Consider the following 22,219-nt stretch of genomic DNA (forward strand, 5'->3'; position numbering starts at 1 on the left):
AAGTTATACGTGTGCTTTCCATTCTGTCAGTTAGAATATTAAGAAGACATGTGCGTTCAAGGGCCAACATTTAAATAAGTAGTAATTGTATTGCTGCAGCTAGGATATCCCTCAAGTAAAACTGGGTTTGTGAAACAACTGTGGATGTGGTGAAAAGCCGAATGGCTACCAGTATGGTTTGTGTCACTGCATGAACTCCTGCTAAGTAACCTGCAGCTTTTCCCACCACTGCTTTTGCATCAGTGCAGATATTAACTCAGTGAAAAAGGCAAATAAAATCTTAATATTATGAAAATTGTTTTCACTTCAAAGAGCCTATGGGAGGGGTTTGTGGAACACTTTAAGAACTACTGAGCTGGGGCAACTGGATGGCTCAATGGTTGAGCATCTGCCTTTGGCTCAGATCGTGATCCCAGGACCCTGGTATTGAGTCCCACATTGGGCTTCCACAGGGAGCTTGCTTCTCTCTTTGTCTATGTCTCTGCCTTTCTCTATGTTCCTCTCATGAATAAACAAATAAAATCTTATTTTTTAAAAAAGATTTTTTAATTTATTCATGAGAGACACAGAGAGAGAGAGAGAGAGAGAGAGACTGAGGCAGAGACACAGGCAGAGGGAGAAACAAGCTCCATGCAGGGAGCCCGATGCGAGACTCGATCCCGGGTCCCCAGAATCACACCCCAGGGCCAAAGGTGGCACTAAACCGCTAAGCCACCGGGACTGCCCAATAAATAAAATCTTAAAAAAAAAAAAAAAAAAAAAAAAAAAGGAACCACTGAGCTAAATGCCAAAGTTCCTCAGGAATCAGCCTAGTGAAGGTCAGGGAGACCAAGCTCAATGTGTCTTCATGAAATACATACTCCATGTCAAACAAGCAAGCCTGGTACTAGAAACTGAGGATAATGAGATGATTAAGAAACTATCTGCCTTTGGAGCCCCTGGGTAGCTTGGTCAGTTAAGTGTCTGACTCTTGGTTTTGGCTCAGGTAATGATCTCAGGGTTGTGAGATCAAGCCCCACACTGGGCTCCTCATTCTGCAGGGAGTCTGCTTGGCATTCTCTCTCCCTCTCCCTCTGCACCACCCCCCCCCCCAGCTCACGTGCATGCACAATCTCTCTCTCTCTCTCTCTCTCTCAAATAAACAAATCTTTAAAAAAAAAAAAAAAGGAAAGAAAAGAAAAGAAATTGTCTGCCTTGGAGGAACTTATGCTTTCAAGGGATAGGCAAATGGGAAAGAAGATAATTTTAGATTTACAGAGTATTACTAGGGAAGTATGCATAGAGTGCTATGATAACGGAGAAGACAAAGAACCCTCAGAAGAGGAGGTTGTACCTAAGATGTATATGGAAGGACAAAAGGAATTGGGGGGTGGGGAGAGAGAATAATAGGTCAGTATTCATGATGTATGAAGCAGAAGGGGCTGAAGTGACTCCGAAGTTTCCTCCTCACTCTCCCTCCCTCTCCCCATGCAGTCTGGGAGTATGACCTCTGCTCCAAAATGGGCCAACTGGTTGAAGCAGAGCAGTTATTGCTTCCTCTTGACACAGAGCTTGGTCCAGGGATGGGCAGCCCTAAGTCAACTCACGCTGATGAATTGCAAGGAGTGGTTTACAGGGCTGCTGGGAGAGAGCAGCCTTCTTCCTTTCATGTAAGCTCTCAGAAGCAATCCTGACGCTTCCTCTGGACACACTCCATCCTGCCTACAACTGCTAGAGCTGTTTGAGGACCTGAGGATGCAGACCACTCACAGAGGAGGCCAATGTCGTGAGAACTGAGGAGATGCAAGTTGGAGCCCTGATAACAACAGTGAGCCTGATTACCACTTTCACTGACCTGAGGCAACATATCACGCTTATCATTTACTTCAGTTCAGGTTGAGTTTTCTCTTACCCAACATGGAAAAATTCCAAACTAATATGAGGTCAATCCAATACAGTATGAGACAGGCAGAAGCCAAATCCTGGAGTCCTTGAACGCCTTGCTAAGAATCCCAAGCATTTTCCAGCAGGTCCTGGGGGAGTCAATATGGTATCATAAGCTGGAAAATCGTAAAGCTTTTGAAGGTGCCACCAGCTGATATGGAAAGGACTCTCTTGTTTTCCTGCTCTGGCCATTCTGGCTTTCTTCTAGTTTTACAAAATATCTTCAAACCTTTGTGTTACCCAAGAAAAGGAGGAGGCAATTTCAAGGAAGATCAGCGGTGGCAATGCAACACTGGGACCATTAAGATGAGGGCAGAAGAGTGTTCCCTGGGTTTTCCCATGGCACCTTGGCACCATGAAACAGTCAGGAAGCTAAAAGCCATTCTGCACAGGGAGAGACTGATCAGGAGCTTGCTAAGAGGATATACTAGTAAATGGGCAATTTTATTTTTAAGACAGGAGACACATGACTATAGGCTGAAGGGAGAGATTTAAGAAAAGGAACGGGCAAGATAAAGGGAAGATCTAGAAGAGAGGAATCATAGATACAGTGAGGCCCCCAAAAAGACAGAATTCTTTGTTCTGTGAATACGGAATCTTTTTTATTTTTCATTGCATCCCGAGAGCCTAGAAATCTAACCAATACCTAGCAGCTGCTAAAAAGATATTGGCAGTTGGAAATGAGAAGTTGAGGATGAATGTGGAAGTATGTCTACAAGTTTTGAGAGATGGAGGCGTACAGAAACTGTGCCTGATAATCAGCCTCAATTTTTAGATAAGTTATGAGGCAAGGTCTTACACTACATGAAAAGATAACAGAAATTAGACTGGGAGCATAGCTATCTACTAAAGCTTTGAAATAGTCACTTAGGGCAATGAGAAGACAGGTTGATCAAGAACAATAAAAAAAATAGTAAGTTATGTTTAGGGCCAAACTGAGGTATATTTATGGTACCACCAGTTCAAACAAGGTAAAGCATGTGATATGGGGGAACTGATCCAAATTTGGACATTTACTAGTAGATGCTGTATGGCAACAAGAAGCAATGAAATTGAGGATTCTAATAAAAAGGTACAAAGGAAGAGTTGCCAGAAGCATTCTAAAAGACATAGGGATAAATAAAAGGATCAATGAAATGGTAAATTGCAAGGGTCAAATATCAGTCAGAATATAAGGGAGAGCAGGAAAGAGCTGGAAAGAACAATCTGTGGTATGACCAGACCAGTTTCAGAGGTAGAAGACTTTCAGAGATGAGGCGTGATCACAGTTACTGGTGAATGAACCGGGGTTTTGAAAGTCAATGAAGTGCTGGGAAGCAAGGAATTTATAAAGTAGGGAATGGGATATATTGTCTACATCAAGGGTTGGCAAACGGTGACATGTGGGCCACCTGCCTATTTGTGAAAATGAAGTGTTAATGGAACAGCCACACCTATTTATTTTCATATTGTCTATGGCTGCTTTTCCACGAAAATGATATAGTTAGGTCGCTACAACAGAGACCATACATCCCGGAAAGCCTAATGTATCCAGTATCTTGCCCTTTAAGAATAGGTGTTTTGACCAAGGTCTGCATAGTTAAAGAAATGTGCTTGGGAAAGGCAGGAGATGAGACAGAAAAAAACAGAAGAGCAGTACCAAGAGTAAAGACAAGGAGGTGCAGAAGGTAATAGAGCTTATGATGTGTACTTCCAAAAAGGAAGTGTCTTCTGGAAGGAGGGTAGAACTGTATGGGTCTAGAAGGATGGTTCTTAATTTTTTTGAAGTCCCTGTGACAGAGACTACTCTTTTCCCAAAAAACCTAACTTCTCTTTCTTTCTCTTTTTTTTTTTTAAAGATTTATTTATTTGAGAGAGAGAAAGAAAGAGCATGTGAGCAGGGGGAGGAGAAGAGGGAGAGGGAGACAAAGAATCCTCAAGCAGACTCCCCACTGAGAGCAGAGCCTGACGTGAGGCTCTATCCCAGGACTCTGAGATCATGACCTGAGCCAAAACCAAGAGTCAGATGCTTAACTGACTGTGCCACCCAGGCACTCCATATTCCCTTTTTCTTTCTGACTAGAATTTAAGTTGAGCACATGGCCACTCAGCTAAGACTGAAGAGCATCATTTCCCTGGACTTAAGACAAAGTTCTCATCATGGGCATGAGAGTAGATGAGATAAGGGCAATGTTTGTGTCACTTGCTTAAATGAAAAGAATATCGTCACCCTGTACTTCTGCCCTTCTCCTTCCTGTAAGCAGAAATATATTCTGGTCAATCTGCTTGTCCAGGCAGGAGAGGAGGATGACTTGGGGGAGGAGGGGGCAGCAGAGCAGCAAGATGGAAGGACCTTGGGTTTCTAAAGAAGTGCATGGAGCTGCTCTTCCAAACTGAACCCCTCCCCTTGGAGCTGTCATCTGAAAGAGAATAAACTTTTCTTCTTTAAGCTATTTTTAAAGGTCTCATTGTTCCAGAAGATAAACCTCTTTCCTACTTACAGTACCCCTTTAAAAATCTGATTAAGCTATGCACTCTCCTTCCAGGAAATTGCACTTACACACAAATTTTATACTTAATGGACTTGGGAGCCCATTCATGATGCTGATGCTAAGAACACTTGGTATGAAAGCATCAGTGAAGAAAAGAGAGAATGACCACCCCTCCTATATGCTTAGAGAACATTCTGAGAAAGTATTCAGAGAACACTTCTCAATAAATTGGTCCACCTTTTGCCATTGTACCCATTCAGGTCATATTCTGATTAGTCCTAGACTGGAAAAAAAAAAACCATCCAGAGGACACTGGGAAACACAGGAGAGGGGATATAGGAAAGAGAATGAGGTCCAGGCACAGGATAAGATTATAATGGGGAAAAGTGAGTGAATTTTAACTTCCAAAATTTGAGGGGGAAGTAGATATACAAGGAGAACAAGCCAATCTGAAGCCATCAATCAGGGCCACTAGATGTGCCCAAACTTGCACTACATACCTCCAGATGATGCTATATGTATACAAGTGTTATTGGGGATGCTGCCTTCTGGAGCTATGTAGTGTGGCACATTCACTGAAAGTATTCCCTCACTACTTAGAGTTATAAAAGCCACCTAGAAACTGGCAACAGTGAAAGAGTCTCATTGGGCATTTCTATGTTTATATCCCTAGCTTCATGCCCCCTTTAATGAAGGCTGTCAACTTTTGACATAGGTCCCAAAGATGGTGCTTATATATTTCTATACTGCATTTCCTCTCACACAGTTTGGTTTATAGATCATTTCAATGCTTTTGGTTTATAGATCATTTCAATGCTTTTGGTTTATAGATCATTTCAATGCTATATAAATTGCTCTTGAGCAAACAAAAAAAAATCTTAAAACTTATTCTGTAAAATAAATGTAAAACTGATACCAAATCCTGACAAAGATTATACATACAGAGAAGGAAAATCTGAGGCTAACTTTACATAGGAACACTGTGTTGCAAAATATCCTTAATAAAATAATAGCAAACAAAATCCAGAAACACATTAAAGGAATAACTCTCACTCTTTACCAAGTGAGGGTTGTTTCAGGAAAACAAGGATAATTTAATAGTAGAAAATCCACTTATATAATTTATCCTTTTAATAAATCTAAGCAGAGGGGCACCTGGGTAGTTCAGGGGTTGAGCATCTGCCTTTGGCTTGGGTCATGATCCCAGGGTCTTGGGACCAAGTCCCACTTTGGGCTCCCTGAGGGGAGCCTGCTTCTCCCTCTGCCTATGTCCCTCTCTCTGTCTCTCATGAATAAATAAATAAAATCTTTAAAAAAATCTAAGAAGAAAAATCACATGATTATAGATACTAAAAATTTTTCAGTATTTTTTAAAAATTCATTCTTGATGATGTGGCCTGAGTGGCTTAGTCACTTAAGTGTTGGACTCTTGGTGTTAGCTCGAGTCATGATCTCAGGGTCGGGAGATCGAGCCCGATATGGGGCTCCATGCTCCACACAGAGGCTGCTTGAAACTCTTTCTCCATCCCTATTCCTCTCCCTTTGCTCCTCCCCTGTTCATGTGCTCACTCTCTCTCTAGAATAAATAAACAAAACCTTAAAAAAAATAATTCTTGATAAAGAAACACTCAAAGGAAGGGAACTTAGTGGGAAAAATTAGAGAGGGTGACAAACCATGAGAGACTCCTAACTCTGGGAAACAAACAAAGGGTTGCAGAAGGGGAGGTGGGGGTATGGGGTAACTAGGTGACAGGCAATGAAGAGGGCACTTGATGGGATGAGCACTGGGTATTGTACTATATGTTGGCAAATTGAATTTAAATTTTAAAAAATGTAAAAAAAAAAAAAAGGAAACAATTCTTCCTTAACATGATACGGTTTATCAATATTAACACAAAGCAATTATAATGGCAAGACAATAGTGTTGCTACCATTAGAGTCAAGAAAAGACAAGAAATCACATTATATTTTTGACGTCATACTGTAGTTACTACCAGTGTAATAAGACAAGAAAATAAAATCAAAGAAATAAAAATTTGAGGGCAGCCCCGGTGGCGCAGCGGTTTGGCGCCACCTGCAGTCGGGGGTGTGATCCTGGAGACCAGGGATTGAGTCCCACATCGGGCTCCCTACATGGAGCCTGCTTCTCCCTCTGCCTGTGTCTCTGCCTCTCTCTCTGTCTGTGAATAAATAATAAAATCTTTTAAAAAAATAAAAATAAAAATTTGAGGGGACAATATAAATGATCTATATTTGCCTGATATGTCTGCATAATTAAAATATCCATAAGAACCAACTGAAACATAACAATAACTAAAGAATTTATTAAGGCAGTGGCAGCTGAAAATTAACACATCAATATCAATATCTTTGATATACACAAACTGCAATCATTTAGAATATATATACATACATATAAAATATATACTATATATGCTACATATGTGTATATATAATACACCTTTTACAAAAGTACAGAATCATAAAATACCTGGAAGTAAATCCAGTGAGAAATGCACAAGAACTTTATGAGAAAGAAGAAACTTTAAAACTAAAGGGTAGACTAGAAGCCTAAATAAACACAAACACACCAAGTTCTTTTTTTTTTTTTAAGATTTTATTTATTTATTCATGAGAGACACAGAGAGAGGCAGAGACACAGGCAGAGGGAGAAGTAGGCTCCCTGCAGGGAGCCCGATGTGGGACTCTATCTTGGGACTTTAGGATCACGCCCTGAGCCGAAGTCAGAGGCTCACCTGCAAAGCCACCCAGGCATCCCAACATACTAAGTTATTAAGTAGAAAAACTTGACATCATAAGGATTTAATTCTCCCTAAGTTATTTAAAAATTTTAACAAGATTTTAAACAAAAACATCTAGCTTTTGTTATTTTGTTCTGGTTTTCTTTTTTCTTTCTTTCTTTTTAAGAAATGGACAAGCTTCTTTGAAAGTTTATCTGAAAAAAATGGCTAGGAGAACCTTGAAAAAGAACAGTAGCAGACAGTGACTAGTCCTATCAAATATTAAAACTTAATACTACAACATAGAGTTGAGCTTCAATAATTAAAGCAATGTGGATAGACACATGACTATATATAGTACTAGAACAGAAGTTTAGATAGATCTAAATGTATTAAGGAATTCAGTATGTGATAAACTTAACACCTTTAATCAAAAGGGAAATAAAAAAAACTATTTAATAAATGGCACGGAGACATTTGAGTAACCATCTGGAGAGCTAAAGTTGGTACTTCCTCCAGTACATCTGGATGAAGTTTTATCTCATAGACTATGCCAAAATCTTCAAAATATATCAAATATTTAAATGCAAAGAATGAAACCATTAGACTATAAGAAGAAAAATGATGAATCCTTTTTTAATCTTAATGTGAGGAAGAATTTTCTAACTGAGACTTAAGGTATGGAAGCCAAAAATAAGTACTAACTTTCAGGAAATTCCAACGCTTTTGGAAAACCAATCAATTACACAAAAACCTGGGTAAAATCAAGAGACATATAGTAATCTGGGGGAAAAATTATTTTTATTTGTAACTCCTATTACAGTGAAAGGGATAATCTCCTTAGTATTTAAAGTGCTTCTGAAAATATGAAATAACAATGAGATATCACCTTATACTTAGCTAACGGACAAATATGGGAACACTGGATGAAGTGTTGATGGGGTATGAGGATATAGTGACCCTCAAATACTACTGATGAGTATGCACATTGGTAGAGCCATTTGGAGCACAATTTGACAGTATTAGTCAAATTAAATATACGTAACCTTTATGAAGTAGCAATTCTACTCCTTATATATACCAGAGAAATTTTAACAATAGTCCCCAAGGAAATATACACAAAGATGATTATCGCAGCATTGTTTATAGTGATGAGGAGCTGGAGATGACCTGGTAACCATCATTGAAAGGATTGGTAAATGTGGTGGATGCTAATCATGGAGTACCCTGCAGCAATCAGAATCAATAGGCTATACCTGTAATATCCAATAAACCTTTCTGCAATGATGATGGAAATGTTCTACATATGTACTATTCAATATGGTAGTCACCAGCCACATGAGGTTACTTAAATGCGAATTAGTTAAATTTTTTTAAAAAGTAAAAAATTCAGCTCCTCAGTTACACTAGCTACATTTCAAGTGCTGAAGAGCCACATGTGCCTAGGGACTATCACACTGCATAAGGCAGAGGCAGAGCATTGTCATCATTACAGAAAACTCAGGAAGTGTTGAGCTCTATCCATACCTAGTAACATGAGTAGGTCTTAAAAATATAGTGCTGACTGAAAAGAAGAATCAATATGTTACATTTTATATTCTATTTATATTCTATTTTATATTTATCATATTTATATTATATTTACTTATATTATATTTTATATTTATATTATATTTTATATTAACATCACTGTTTAGTTAGGTTAAAAATACATGAACACAAAACTTCATTTTTTGCAGGAACACATACCGTCCCAATAAAGATAAATATTAGGAAAATTAGAGTGTCTGTCTATGGAAAAGGGTAGGTGGGAGCTGGGAGTAGTAGTAAAGAGATACAGCCAAATGCATGAACCATTGGAAGGAGGCAGGTTTTCATAGGCCTATGACAAAATGTATCGTGCATTGAGAGTATGATTAACTCAAATCTCTGCACTGAAATTACATAAATAAAACAAGAGAGCACATAAAAACCCATATGCTAATATTTATAGCATAATTGCCAAAGACTGAAAGTAATCAAATGTTCTTCAGCAGGTGAATGAATAAACAAACTGTGGTATATTCATACAATGGAATATTATTCAGCAATAAAAAAAAAAAAAGAACTATCAAGCCGGGGGGTTGGGGGGAAGAAACAGAGACAGAGACAGAGACAGAGGGGTGGATGAATCTTAAATGCCTAACGCTGGGTGAAAAGAGGCAAGTCTGAAAAGGGTACATACTGTAGGATTCTAATAATATAACATTCTAAAAAATGTAGAATTACAGCAACAGTAAAAATCTGTGGCTGCCAGAGTTTGGATGTAATGAGGGGAGGGTGAAATGAGGGAAGTGGCTGGATATTTTTTTTTTAAGATTTTATTTATTTATTCATGAAAGACACAAAGAGAGAGAGAGAGAGAGACAGGCAGAGAGAGAAGCAGGCTCCAAGCAGGGAGCCCGACATGGGACTCGATCCCGGGGCTCCAGGATCACACCCTGGGCTGAACCCCTAAGCCACTGGGGCTGCCTGGCTGGAGATTTTTAGGGCAGTAAAACCATTGTGTGATGCTATAATTGTAGGTATTTGACACTATGCATTTCATTTGTTAAAAACCCATGGGGGGGGGGGGGGACATAGAACTTTAGAGCGCAAAGAGCCAATTGAAGCTAGGTGATCCTAAGATGGAACATAGAGTGAGACAAAATACTAATTGTATCAAAAATGTACGAAACAACTTCACTGGAGATTGGAGGACTAAATAACTTTGGTTGGTCTTTTAAGACTAAAGATAAAAGATGCGTATGTAAGAATTATCCTCTAATTAATCAAGTTTTTCCCCACTGGTGTATGGATAAACAATTCTGATACTGTTATAGATGCATAGTGGAATTGGACAACTAAATAAATGGATGGAAGATAGGGAGAACCAGATTTCTCACTTCTGGAATAGGATGAACAAAGGGAGGAGGCTAGAATGATCCATGGCTTAGATACTGGATTAGATCATGATAATTAGATAATGGATTACAGCCAGATACATTAGCATGAACTCATGCTTAGCTTAATAAGATACAGATGGTTACTTATAGAAATATTTATAGAGATGTGTGTACATGTGAGTTAGTATACACACATGTATTTCCTTGCTCTGCCAGCTGAGAGAAGCTAGAAGCAACAACACCCCAGTATAAATAAATATACACAGTGCCTAGATCTTGGTTTCTAATAATCATTCTTCAGTGAAAAGAATCAGGGCTAACTGGAAAAAGCTGATTCTAGAACTCTGGGGGCACGGTGGGTAGGCAATATACAAAATAAGCTGGAGCAGAAAGTGGCAGAAAGTAACAAAATGTTCAAAACCAAAACCAAAACAAACACCCACACTGATGAGAGTATGTCAAAGGGACACAGAAGCCAACTCAAAGAGCTTCCCCATTAGCCAAAGCTGGAACAATTTCAGCAATAAAATCAATAAAGTAGTATTGGATTATAATTCAAAGTATAAAGCAAGTATTTGTGAGTCCCTATGATATAAATAAATGATTAAATACATGCATTAATGAGAGATACAAGAGACAACTGTCTCATGTACAATAATTCAAACTAATTTACGTACTCAGCTTTCTAAATGGTGGACCAGAGCTCACCATCCCTTTAGAATAGACTACACATAGTGTCTTCCTTCCAAGAGAACAGCAAGGAAAGGGAAAAAGAGAGTAACTCACAGTAGAAAAATCTGACAATTTCTACTTCAGCCAGGTGGTCAAGGTCAATAGTTACAATGCTAAAAGTCATATTGACAGAATGTACCCTTGACAAGTGATGAAAATGGCTTCCTCCCCCAAACACAAAGCCCCAGTCTCATCAGGAGGAAAATACAAAAAACCCAGTTGAGGGATATCCTGCAAAATACCTGATCAATACTCCCCCAAATTGTTAAGGTCATCAAAAACAAATCTGAGAAAACTGCCCAGCCAAGAGGAGTCTAAGGAGACTCGATGTCTCAATGTAATGTGGTAATAAGTAAGGTAGGATCTTGGAAAAGAGAAAAAGATATTGTGTAAAAACTAAGGAAAACTAAAAAAATCTAAATAAAGGATGGACCTTAGTTAATAGTAATAGATCAATGTTAGTTATTTGTAATAAATTATATATGTAACAAATTGTAATAAATGTATCATACCAACATAAGACGTTACTAACAGGAGAAAATGGGTGTGGGGTATGAGAACTCTGTATTTTCTTTAGTTTTTCTGTAAACCTAAAACTGTTATAAGAAATTAAAGTTTTTTTTTTAAAAAAAAAGGAAGAAAAACAAAAATGAAATACCACCAGGATGTCTGAAGCCCCTTTTTCCCCCTCTTCCTTTGCATTATCTTCCCTTTCCACCAGAGGTAACACCCATCCTTTATTTTGTGTTCCTTTGCTTTTCTTAAAAATTTACATCTTTATATATTTTCAAAAGTGTTATTTTGAATTTTATATAAGTGAAACCACGTTGTATGTATTTTTCAGCTAGTTACTTATTTTCACTTAACATGTGTCCGTGTTCCTACATGTGGCTCTAAATCATCTATTCTTCTGGCCGGATAACATTCCATTGGATGACTGTAACACCTCCTATACTTCTAGCCTCCTGTTAATGGACATTGGGTTGTTTCCAGGTTTTTCCATGGCTAATATCACTACTACAAATATTCACGTGTATTGTGAAAATTAATGAAGGAAAATCTCCCTAAAGTGAAGCAGGGAGGCTGGAAGGGGGAGCCCTACCACTCACTGTCAATCACAGGGAGAAGTGTCAGTTACAAACTCCAACAGAAGAATCATCCAGAGGAAAGAATGATCAAGTCCCAGCAGGAAGATGTACATTGAATCTTCTACAAGAAGCCAACTAGCCTTGCAACTCAACTGATGACAAATTATTATCACCCTGAATTCTTGCTTTTTTCCATTGCACTTTCATTCAAACAACCTCCCTCAACTTCTTCCTTCTCCATAGAATAACATTTCTCTCTTTTGTTTGTTAGACTTGCCTATGGTTTTGCCACCACTTGCATCCTCAAATGCAGTTCTCTGCCACTCCCAAATAAACACTTTTTTGCTGATAAAATAACTTTCATTTTTAAGGTTAACAACATATACATATAAAAATTCCTGTGTGATAAAAACCTAAACATGGAATCGCTAGGTCATGAGGCATGCATGTTATCAACTTTACTGTGTAATATCAAACTATTTTATAAAGGTTGTCACATATCAATTTAGATTACCATCAGCAACAATTTAATTTGTACAAATTTTGTTCCTTGGAAACCCAGGAATCAATAGAGGCACTTCATTTGTTTCTTCAAAGTTTTAAATTGTATGTGATTAAAATACAAAATAATAACTACTACATATTTACAATAAAAATTAAAAAATGATGATAGATGCCAAATTGCGGTACATTAGAAATTACCATAGGCTTTAACATGTCCTGAGGGATTAACTTTCTCAAAATAGAGCTTTTTCTACCATCTGTGTGCATATATTTGAATTTGGTGTAAAAGTGGAGAAATAAAGACCCAGCATGTTCCTGCTGAAAAGACGCCAAGTTCTGTATCCATAAACTGGCCTTAATCTGAGAAACTACTAGCCTTTTGGGTTTCATCATATCCCTAAAAAAACCATCACAAATACAAATATATGAAATGTGTTATATATATTTTTTCTATAAAAAAGATCTCAATCTTTACTCCACAAAGAAAAATAAAGAAATTAAGCTTGTATTTTATTTTTCCTTCAAAAATTCCAATGACTTGAATTCAAACCTATCAGTATATCTAGAAGAGCATTTGAAGTGTTGTAAATTTCATCACTCTTGCATTCAAATTGCCTTTGATGTAAAAATCTACATTTCTGTAGACAAACAGTAAATAATAAACCTCTCAATACTATAAATTAGTGAATTCTGCTACTGTGAGTTATAAGTGTAGAAGACCCTACTTTAAGATTGCAACCATTCATCCTCCCGTGTCTTGGATGGGTTGCCGCTCCATACAAATCTGTTTACTGTTAATCTAAGCAGCTCACCGTAGCAGAGAGTAGGAAGGAAAAGAAACAAATTTTAAAGTTTCTTCTCAAATGGGGAGATGGAGAGACATGTTAAAAAACATTAGGGCTATTTCCCATTAGGCAAAAGCTCACCTTTTGCAGAAAGGTAGAAAAATTATGCCCAGTTTTACATTGGAAGCCAATTAAAAAGTTGAGAAACTGCTATTCAAGCAACTCCACTGGGCTCTGACAGTGGATTGTAAGCACAGGACTACTTAATACAAAAGGTGGTGGCCTTGGACAAGGAGCTAAAACCACAGCATCTTCTGGATCTTATGGATGGCTTCACTTAGCAGTGGAACCTTCTTCTGGAATTCCCAGTTTGCATTTCAGTGAGGTCTTTCTAAGAAGAGCACTGGACACGTATCTTTATCCTCAGGTACCCCACATTGTTCATCAAGATGGTGGGTGCCATAACACACCAAGGAACATGGCTACAGAAATCTGAACACTATAAGAACTCCCCAATTCTGTTTAGGTAAGAACACCTACTCAGGCAAATGTTTCTTTTTCTTTTTCTTTTTTTTTTTAAGATTTTATTTATTTATTAATGAGAGATACAGAGAGAGAGAGCGGCAGAGACACAGGCAGAGGGAGAAGCAGGCTCCATGCAAGGAGCCCGACATGGGACTTGATCCCGGGGTCTCCAGGATCATGCCCCAGGCTGAAGGTGGCGCTAAACCACTGAGCCACCGGGGCTGCCCCAGGCAAATGTTTCTTGATGAAGTTCACTCTCTTCTGCATTAAGCCTTGCCTGGGAAATCACTCAATTGGCAAGGCTATTCAAAAGACATTTACGTAGAAATCATAAAAGATTCTTCTGTACAAGCTAGGTTACTATACTTTCCCTATTCTAATCATTGTCAGGGCTTCTTTTAGCCAACCATGAAAAAGAGCAGATTTTTAAAAATGTTAAGGCACGAAATAGTAACTAACAAAGGTTTAATTGCTATATTGACTCGAGTTCGAGTGATGGATCCATCAATTGTTAGCTATGTGACCATGCACAAGTTATTTAACCTCTCTGATCCTTACTTTTCTCCACTGTTGGAATAAGTGGAAAGCCAGGAATTGACACCAGATCTGTCTTCAAAGCCTATTCTTTTAATCACCACAAAGCCTATTCTTTTAATCACCACACTGGACCGCTCTAGACAGTTTAAAAACAGCACCTTGCAGGTAGGAACTCACTACATCTTTGCAAGCTGATTGATTTATCTTCGGGAGTACCCTCTTCAATCAAGAGCCATGATGTTTAAAACTAAACACCAAGGCTCAAGAGAAACCGCTTTCTTCACTAAGTTTTACACATGCACAAGCTCAATAGTTGGATTTGAAACAGAGGAGCAGCCCTTTCAAATAGTAGTGAGTCTGATTAATCTGTTCACAGCACAGGAAACCACACTTCAGTGCAGAAGCTACCTTTCAGGTTAACCAATTGTGTCAACATCAAATATGCCTCCAAAGCAAGAATGTCTACTGTTTTTAAAGCTGAGATACAAAGTTTTTGTTGAGATAGGATGTTTCCATTGGCGAATTAGGAAGCTTTTCTATGTTCCTGAGATGGTAGTAGGCCTTTTAAGGAAAATTCCAAAGAGAAATAACATTGCTAAGAGAGTAGTTCAGAATAGGTTGGGGAAGACACTGAAGAAGTAGAGCCCATGAACTTCCGTTTCAATTCCCACCATGAACTTTTGAGGTCATCAATTGTAACTTGTCAACTGCAGCTTTACCAGCTCCTAGAACAAATCTTTCTACTTTGGACTGAAATCCAATGTAACACCTGTTAGCTAAATAGCCAATTCTGTAGTCTCCAGTTTAACTCGACCAGCTCTAATCATAATTCTTTCCGAACAAGTTCTGTTACCTTGTGGGTTTTGCTTTTATCAACCTGTACTCTCTGCTTGCAATTTGAGCAGACTTTCTTTTTCCATCGACTCTGTGTCTCCTGGATTGCAATCACTAAGACCCCCCCAAAAAACACCTATGGTTGCATTTGTAGCCTCTTCTTTTTGGTCCACAGGTCTAGGAATTTAAATATCTTAAACTAGAAATTGCCATTAATTTGGGATATTGTAAAGTTCTACAACACTTCTGAAAGCAGGTTTGGATTACCTGGCTTAGAGTTGTCAGATAAATACCATAAAGAAAAGGGAAAGATGACAACCTAGAGATGGCAGCCCTCTAAAAACATTTAAATTTAAAACATTTAAAAATTACATGTAGCCAAACAAAACACAACTGAAAGTTACATGTGGCCATTGCCAAACAATTTGCAAACTCACTGAAAACAGGAGCTATCCCCACCCCCTTCACTGCCCTGCAGGGTTATCCGCCAAGCAAAATCCACAGCACTGATGGCTGAGGTAGTTTCTGGAAATCAGGCTCCATGGCTTTCTTTGTCAAGTCAGCCCTCCACTGCCTGGCTTCTAAGTGGAGAACCATGCTCCACTCTACAGAGCCAGGCACTGTCCTGACCACTCTCCTACCACAGGCCAATCTCTGTACTGCATCATACACACACCATCCCATACTCACTCTCACCACCACCGACTGCTTATCTTTGTTGCATGCCTTCAAATGACTTCACTTCCCCTTTACCAAGCCAAATTGAATCCATCTTTAATTTCATTCATTTGTGTTTTGATTTTTTAAATCCATTCGAAGAACACAGGAGTGGGATTAACTTCTACGACTTGGGAGGATAGGGAAGGCTTACTAGACAGGTGATGTGTACAGGATATAGAAGGAAGACTAGAAGGCTGCCAAGAGGAGAAGGGGAAAGGAGCATTCTAGGTGGAGGAAACAGCATGTGCAAAGTCTTGAAAAACATCCTGAAAGGCTACGGCAGGCTTGCAGGGATATGAGGCTGGAGAAGTTGGCTGTAGTCAGAAGGATAAGGTACCTGTTTGCCTCACTGAAGTAAGAGGACTTGATCCTGGAGACAAAAGGAAACCAAAGGACCTGATTTGGGTCAAGGTCCATGTGAAGCCCATGTTATCCATGGAGTCTGCTCTCACCATATGCAACTAGTTCCTTCCTCAGTATTCCTACACCCCTTACCATCCCTACCACACACTCAAGGGTTACTACTTACAATTCTTCAAAGTATTTCAGTCTGTGTTTCCATGGACTAGAGAAAACCCAAGGGCAGGGGCCTTTTGTTTTTTTTTTAACTTCTCTATCCTAATGGTACCTACAAGTGCTGAGCAAGTCAATGATCAATAATTTCCCAGGAGTGGTAGGTTCATATTCCTCCAAGGGATGGCTTCAGCCAACTAAGCTCCAGAGGTAAGAGTAAGGAAAGCTCTAAACCAAAGTCACTACAGCCTTTACTACTGGCCATGAGTGACAGAAACCAAGACCACAGAACTTAACTTGGAGAGCAACTATATACACTTGGGTTGACCCTCCATGAACTTGGACTATCCCTTTCTGCCTAGTTCTGCTCCCTCACCCAAGCTGATAGTGACTCCTATTCCCCCTGGAAATACTGGGTCAGAAGAGACAGGCAACAGTACATCTCTTCTTCTGAACATGCCCCCATTGACTGAGGGTGGTGGTGGCAAGGACACAATCAATGCATTTAGGAAATGCATCCGGCCCTGAAGTGAGAGTGTGTCTGTTCCTGTATGTAAATGCCAAGTTGCAGGAGGTTACCATAGCAACTCCAGCAGGGTGCTGCAGTGGGCAGCTTTGCACAGAGGTGCAGAAACCCCATTCTTTAACATCTGGTCTTTTGCTGTGCACACTGGATCCTAGCAGGCACATCACAGCTTTAGGCCCTGGCTTTGGGAGTCTGAAAAAAAGGAGGTGGGATTTTGAAGACCTGCTAGTCCAATTTCCCTTTCTTCATGCACCACACACAGCCCTCCTTGTGCACAGTAAACACTGCATGTAAAACCCAAAACAGGCTCTTTAGAAACACATAATTCCCTATACTCATTCTTGTAAATTATGATGAACAGATTGTACTTGCACATCAGCATGACTTCTACACAAAATTTACATCCACTGAATAACCCAGCAATTGCACATTTTAATGAGCAGCGTATCCACAGTGTCCCCATTCCCAGCCAGCCCCCAGTTTTTATTATGTTATTGGTCTGTTTTTAATGCAAAAATAAGTAATGCCATCAAGAGTGTAGGCTGGACTTAACACGGCCAACTAAGATGCACTCCAGGAACTGAATACCAACTTTTCAAAGGACCAGGGAATTGAAATTGCTTGTTCGTAGGGATTGGAGAGTAGGGGTTTACTCACCCACTTCTTAATGTTTTCAATGTGAAGAAATGTCTTGTGGATAAAGGGAGATGTTAGAGGACCTTCCACATGTGGTTCTAACCTATGGATAGCCATCAGGAAGCCATGTTCCTAGAGTGAACTCCAGCTGGCAGGACATTCAATAGGTACAATAGCCTCCTCAACAGTTTCATGGTTTCTCAGTTTGGGGATCTAGAGAGTACCTCTGAATTGGGTCACCTTTGAATTCTCTCGTGGTCAACATAAGGATGATTTACAGCATCACTAAAGAAATAGACTGCATGGTGGGCATGCACAGCAGGGAGACAGAGACATCTGGGGGTGGGGGGAAGTGAGGGAAATTCTGGTGAACCAAGTCAAAGGAAGCTGTGCTGCTCTGCAAGAGGCTGGAGCAGGACCACAGTATGTTTGCAGCCTGGTAGTGACACAGAGAGGCAGATTAGAAGTGATGTAGAGGTTCCAGGACCTGAGGGAGTTTTGTGGCCTAAGAAAATTAATACAGGGGTACTGAGAGAGAAGTGTAAACAAAGGAAGGAAGGAAGGAAGGGGGAGCCTCTTCCCCCAGGGAGATAACTGTGTGCAGGAATGCCTATGCCTGCCTATGGTGGCGTAGGGGACAAAGATACCAACATCGACACACTACAGTTGGGTGATTTCTTTATCTAAGGAACTGTGATGGGACCTGGGCATGTGGAGGTGTCTGGATGAGGACATTGTTGCATGCAGGCGGGAAGGTGGGACTGGCCAGGATGGACAGCAGGGGTAGAGAAAACTTGAGTGCGGTGCAAGAAGGCCCGAGAGAGTGTCAGTAACCTGGTGACAGATAAAAGAGCCCCCTCGGAGAGTGCACGCTACAGATCCAGCCGGTGCAATGTGGCCTGCACACCCCGGCCGCGGGGAGGGCGGGGTGGAGACCTGTTTAGGCCCCCGGGAGACGCCGTGGGAGTGGGTGTCCAGGGGGTGTGAGGCATGTGGCCAGGGAGTGGGGAGAGGAGCTCGTGGGAGTCGAGCCGGTAGCAGACAAGCGCTCCGTCAAGGTGCTCCCGAAGGAAAGCGGGGAGGTCAAGGCCCCGGAACGGCTTCGGAGAGGCTTCTGCAACCCGCCCCTGTGAGGGAGGGCCGCGGCGAGGTGGAAGGCCCAGCGCCCACGGCGGATCTGGGGAGAAGTCGGGGCAGCGGGCGCCGGCCGGCAGGTGGGTGCGCAGGGCGGGCCGGGCGCGGGGCGGGTCCGCGGAGGTCGGCGTGGGGGAGGGGAGGCCGGCGGCGAGTGGGTGTGTGGAGCCCGCCGGGGAGGGGCTGGGGGGCCGCCGGGCCGCCTCGACCTCCCCCGGGACTCACCCAGCACGAAGTAGGGCAGCTCCGTGTTTTCCAGGTCGTCCACCACGACCATTTCTCCCGGGAAGTCGTTGCGCACCGAGAAGAGGAGCTTGGGCTCGGAGGCCGAGGGGCTGTGCATGATGCTCAGGTCGTTCTCGCGCAGGAAGGGCAGCGCCGACACCGTGATGCTCTTGAGCTTGCACTCCAGCTCCTTGGACGCGTCCACGTCGCCGGCGGCCGTGGCCAGCACCGCTGCCGGCGCCCAGCAGCAGGCGATCAGGGCGCACAGCCCGGCTAAAGCCATCTTGAGCCCCGGCCGCCTTCCTCCCGCGCCGCGAAGGTGGGGGAGGCGGCGAGCGGGCGGGAGCGAGCGAGCGCGGGAGGCGGGGGAGGCTGCGGAGGGACGTGGAGCCCGGAGAGCCCCGCTCCGCCGAGCCAGACGCCGCGCGCACGGCGCGGGGCTTGCGCGCTGCTTCCCGGAGCGCCCGCGGTCTTTGTTCCTCGCAGCTGCTCGGCTGGGGAAGGGAAGGGGGGGAAGGAGGAGAGAAGGGAAGGAAGGACGTCGGAGGAGAGAGGAAGGGAGCTGAGGATTCTAGGGAATCAGGTCAGCCCCCAGCAGGCTGCCGGCGCTGCCGCCTTTCTCCTCCTTCGCCTCCCCTGGCCAGAGCACGCTCTTGGCTGGGAACTACCTGCACAGCATTTTTTGAAAAATCGGTCTTTGCGATGCAAGATCTTCCCCCACGCATCACCATCCAGATGGCTTGGGAAGGGCACACAGGCACACACACCTTAAAAGGCGCTTCCTGAGAGCAGGTGCGGGGCGGGGGGGGGGTCCTCTCTAGATGCAAATGAGCCCCCTCTCCCCCGGATATTTTGTGGATTGGGTGACCCCATTCTTGCCCTTTTTTTACCCATTAATTTTGCATTCGTATGTTGGAGAAACGGGTGCGGAGAAAAATGGATGTATATATATTTTTACGCAGCACTAACTTTGCAGAAATATTTAGAGGAAATATGTGGCTTCTAGATATAGTTAGCTCAAGAGGTAGTTGTGAACAACAAAACAAAGGCAATGCACTGTGCACAGTGAAGCAGGAGGTCAGAAGTTTTATTGGCAACTTTTTTCAGTTCTTTGTTTCATTTCTGTGACAAATGTTATCTATGGTAACCAATATAAAGTTGATATGGGGAGTGCTACAATTAATTTAAAAAAAAAGTAGAACCAGCTAAAAGAAATCTGGAGCCTTTAGTTATAGAGAATCCCGTCAATATAACAGAGCTGGAAGAAAATGTGTGTGTGTGGGGGGGGGGGGCAACCTGAAGTGTCTAAGCACCGCTAACAAATTGGAAATAAAAAAAAAAAAAAAAAAAAGGAAATAAATGAAAGAGTATCCTTGGATATGGGCCAAGTCAGTACCAGCCCCATCAGAAGTAGAACACATAGATAACAAAAATAACCCCATATAAATTTTATTTCCACTAGTGCTGGGCAGTGTTGCCTCAACAAAAGGATGACAATATGCAATAAACCATGGTAGAAAAGTGGTTTGTGTGTGCTGGAATCTGATGTTTTACTGAACTTTCTCTCCCGTGATAACCAATAACTTATTTTAAAAGTTTGCCTTCCAACATCATTTATTCAATGCTGATTTAAATACTAGGTGCTGTAAGTCTCATATAGGTAGTTGCTACTCTCTAGGAATTTAATGCACCACACTTTCCAAGGAGGATTTTCCATTTTAGAAACCATTTCATTCTCATGGTACCTGGTGTTAATTTACTGGTATATATGTCCTTTAAAGGGAAAGTCCATATATTGCCATATATTTCACAAGGTTACTCAAGTCCATGGATGAGAATAGAGAAGATGAGCCATATTTAAGGGCTGAAAGACCTGTTAAATATGAAAAGAAGAACAAAAATACTTCATTACAAGTTGTGTTTTGAATCTGCTGTGCCTGAGAACTAATCCAGAGGTAGATTACACACCCCCTGCAAAAAAGATTTATTAGCTGATGACCTTCCTAAAATTCATTCTTATTTTCATTTCTCCCTTAGGAGGTACCGAGGAAGAGAAAGACCCCAGGAAATCTTTTTTTTTCCTACTCTCCCTAGCTTAAAAAGCAGTATTAAACTTAGTTATGCAGAGTTTACCATTGAAAGGTTAGAGTAGATGCCAGGAAAACACACTTAATCGTAGAATGCAAGAAATGGCACGTGACTAACCAGATCATCTATTAGTCCAATCTTTCAGATGGATTTAACAGATGATGAAATTAAGTCCAGTGAAATAGTGAGGTGATTTACCCAAGATCAATCTGCCAAGAAGGGGTAGAGCTAAGACAGCAAATAAGACTTCTTTGCCTAATGGCCTTTCCACTACACAGACTACCTTTAGGTGCATCCATGGATTATCCTCAGACTTTATGGATCACATTCATTCATCCAGTAAACATTTGGATACCTACCATATGCTGGGCATTAGGTTAGGCATGGACAGGAAAAATGCTCCTGCTTTTGAGTAGTGTATAATCTGCAATTACTTTGAAATCTTTGATCTTCTAAAGTGTTGAGTCATTTTAGAAAACCCAAGCGAACCATTTGGGGCTGATATTCCAATAAATCAATATCTAGTATTCTTTACCAATCTGTAGTCATCTTTGCATGCTTTCCTATACACATTTACAAGGAAAAAAAGAATAGATTTAATGGTCACTGAAAAATGTATATTGAATTGGAAATAGTTGAAAGTTGATGTCTCAAGTCTTTATAGACCTCTTTCTCTATGGGAACGTCAGACAAAAGAACTGTACAAATAAAAAGACGTCACATATTGCCAGGGCACAGGAGTCCTGTAAACATAGATATAATGTCTCATGGCCTCCTCTCAGGGAATTAAAAAGGGGCAGCCTGGGTGGCTCAGCGGTTTAGTGCTGCCTTTAGCCCAGGGCATGATCCTGGAGACCCTGGATCGAGTCCCACGTTGGGCTCTCTGCATGGAGCCTGCTTCTCCCTCTGCCTGTGTCTCTGCCTCTCTCTGTGTGTCTCTCATGAATAAATAAATAAAATATTTTTTTAAAAAAAGGAAGAAGAGGGAAAGGTTGAAGTTCACAGAAGCTAGAGCATCTGTACTGTGTGATGTTTTGCATTTAAATGGAACCGGGATAAATTTGTATGCATCCCAACCATTACCTTTGGTATAGGCAACCTGATGCAGTGAAACAACAGGTTTGGGTTCAAGTCTCAACTCTTTAATTGGCTTATTTGGAAATGAGATTTTAAAAAATATTTTATTTATTTATTCATGAGAGACATACAGAGAGAGGCAGAGACACAGGCAGAGGGAGAAGCAGGCTCCATGCAGGGAATCCAATGCGGAACTCGATCCCAGGACTCCAGGATCACGACCTGAGCCAAAGGCA

The 22,219-nt window shown here is 41.3% G+C and overlaps 2 protein-coding genes across 6 annotated transcripts in view; one reads left to right on the top strand and one right to left on the bottom strand.

Moving 5' to 3' along the window:
- Nucleotides 1–19,176, bottom strand: part of ASTN1 (astrotactin 1) — a 299,363-nt gene extending 280,187 nt beyond the window's left edge. Inside the window, exon 1 of one of the 5 annotated variants that reach the window (XM_077901789.1) lies at nucleotides 18,819–19,156. In XM_077901789.1, coding sequence (XP_077757915.1) covers nucleotides 18,819–19,101 — 283 coding nt within the window. In that variant the 5' untranslated portion in view covers nucleotides 19,102–19,156. Of the gene's footprint in view, nucleotides 1–18,818 lie in introns of all 5 variants that reach the window. The other 4 variants (XM_077901787.1, XM_077901788.1, XM_077901790.1 and 1 more) reach the window with 4 other exon arrangements.
- BRINP2 (BMP/retinoic acid inducible neural specific 2) overlaps nucleotides 18,087–22,219 on the top strand; it is a 115,864-nt gene continuing 111,731 nt past the window's right edge. Inside the window, exon 1 of the mRNA XM_077901793.1 lies at nucleotides 18,087–18,673. The gene's annotated coding sequence lies outside the window, so the exon portion shown is untranslated. The remainder of the gene's footprint in view (nucleotides 18,674–22,219) is intronic.

The sequence above is a fragment of the Canis aureus genome, chromosome 6, assembly GCF_053574225.1.
Source record: "Canis aureus isolate CA01 chromosome 6, VMU_Caureus_v.1.0, whole genome shotgun sequence".
Taxonomy (NCBI): Eukaryota; Metazoa; Chordata; class Mammalia; order Carnivora; family Canidae; genus Canis; species Canis aureus.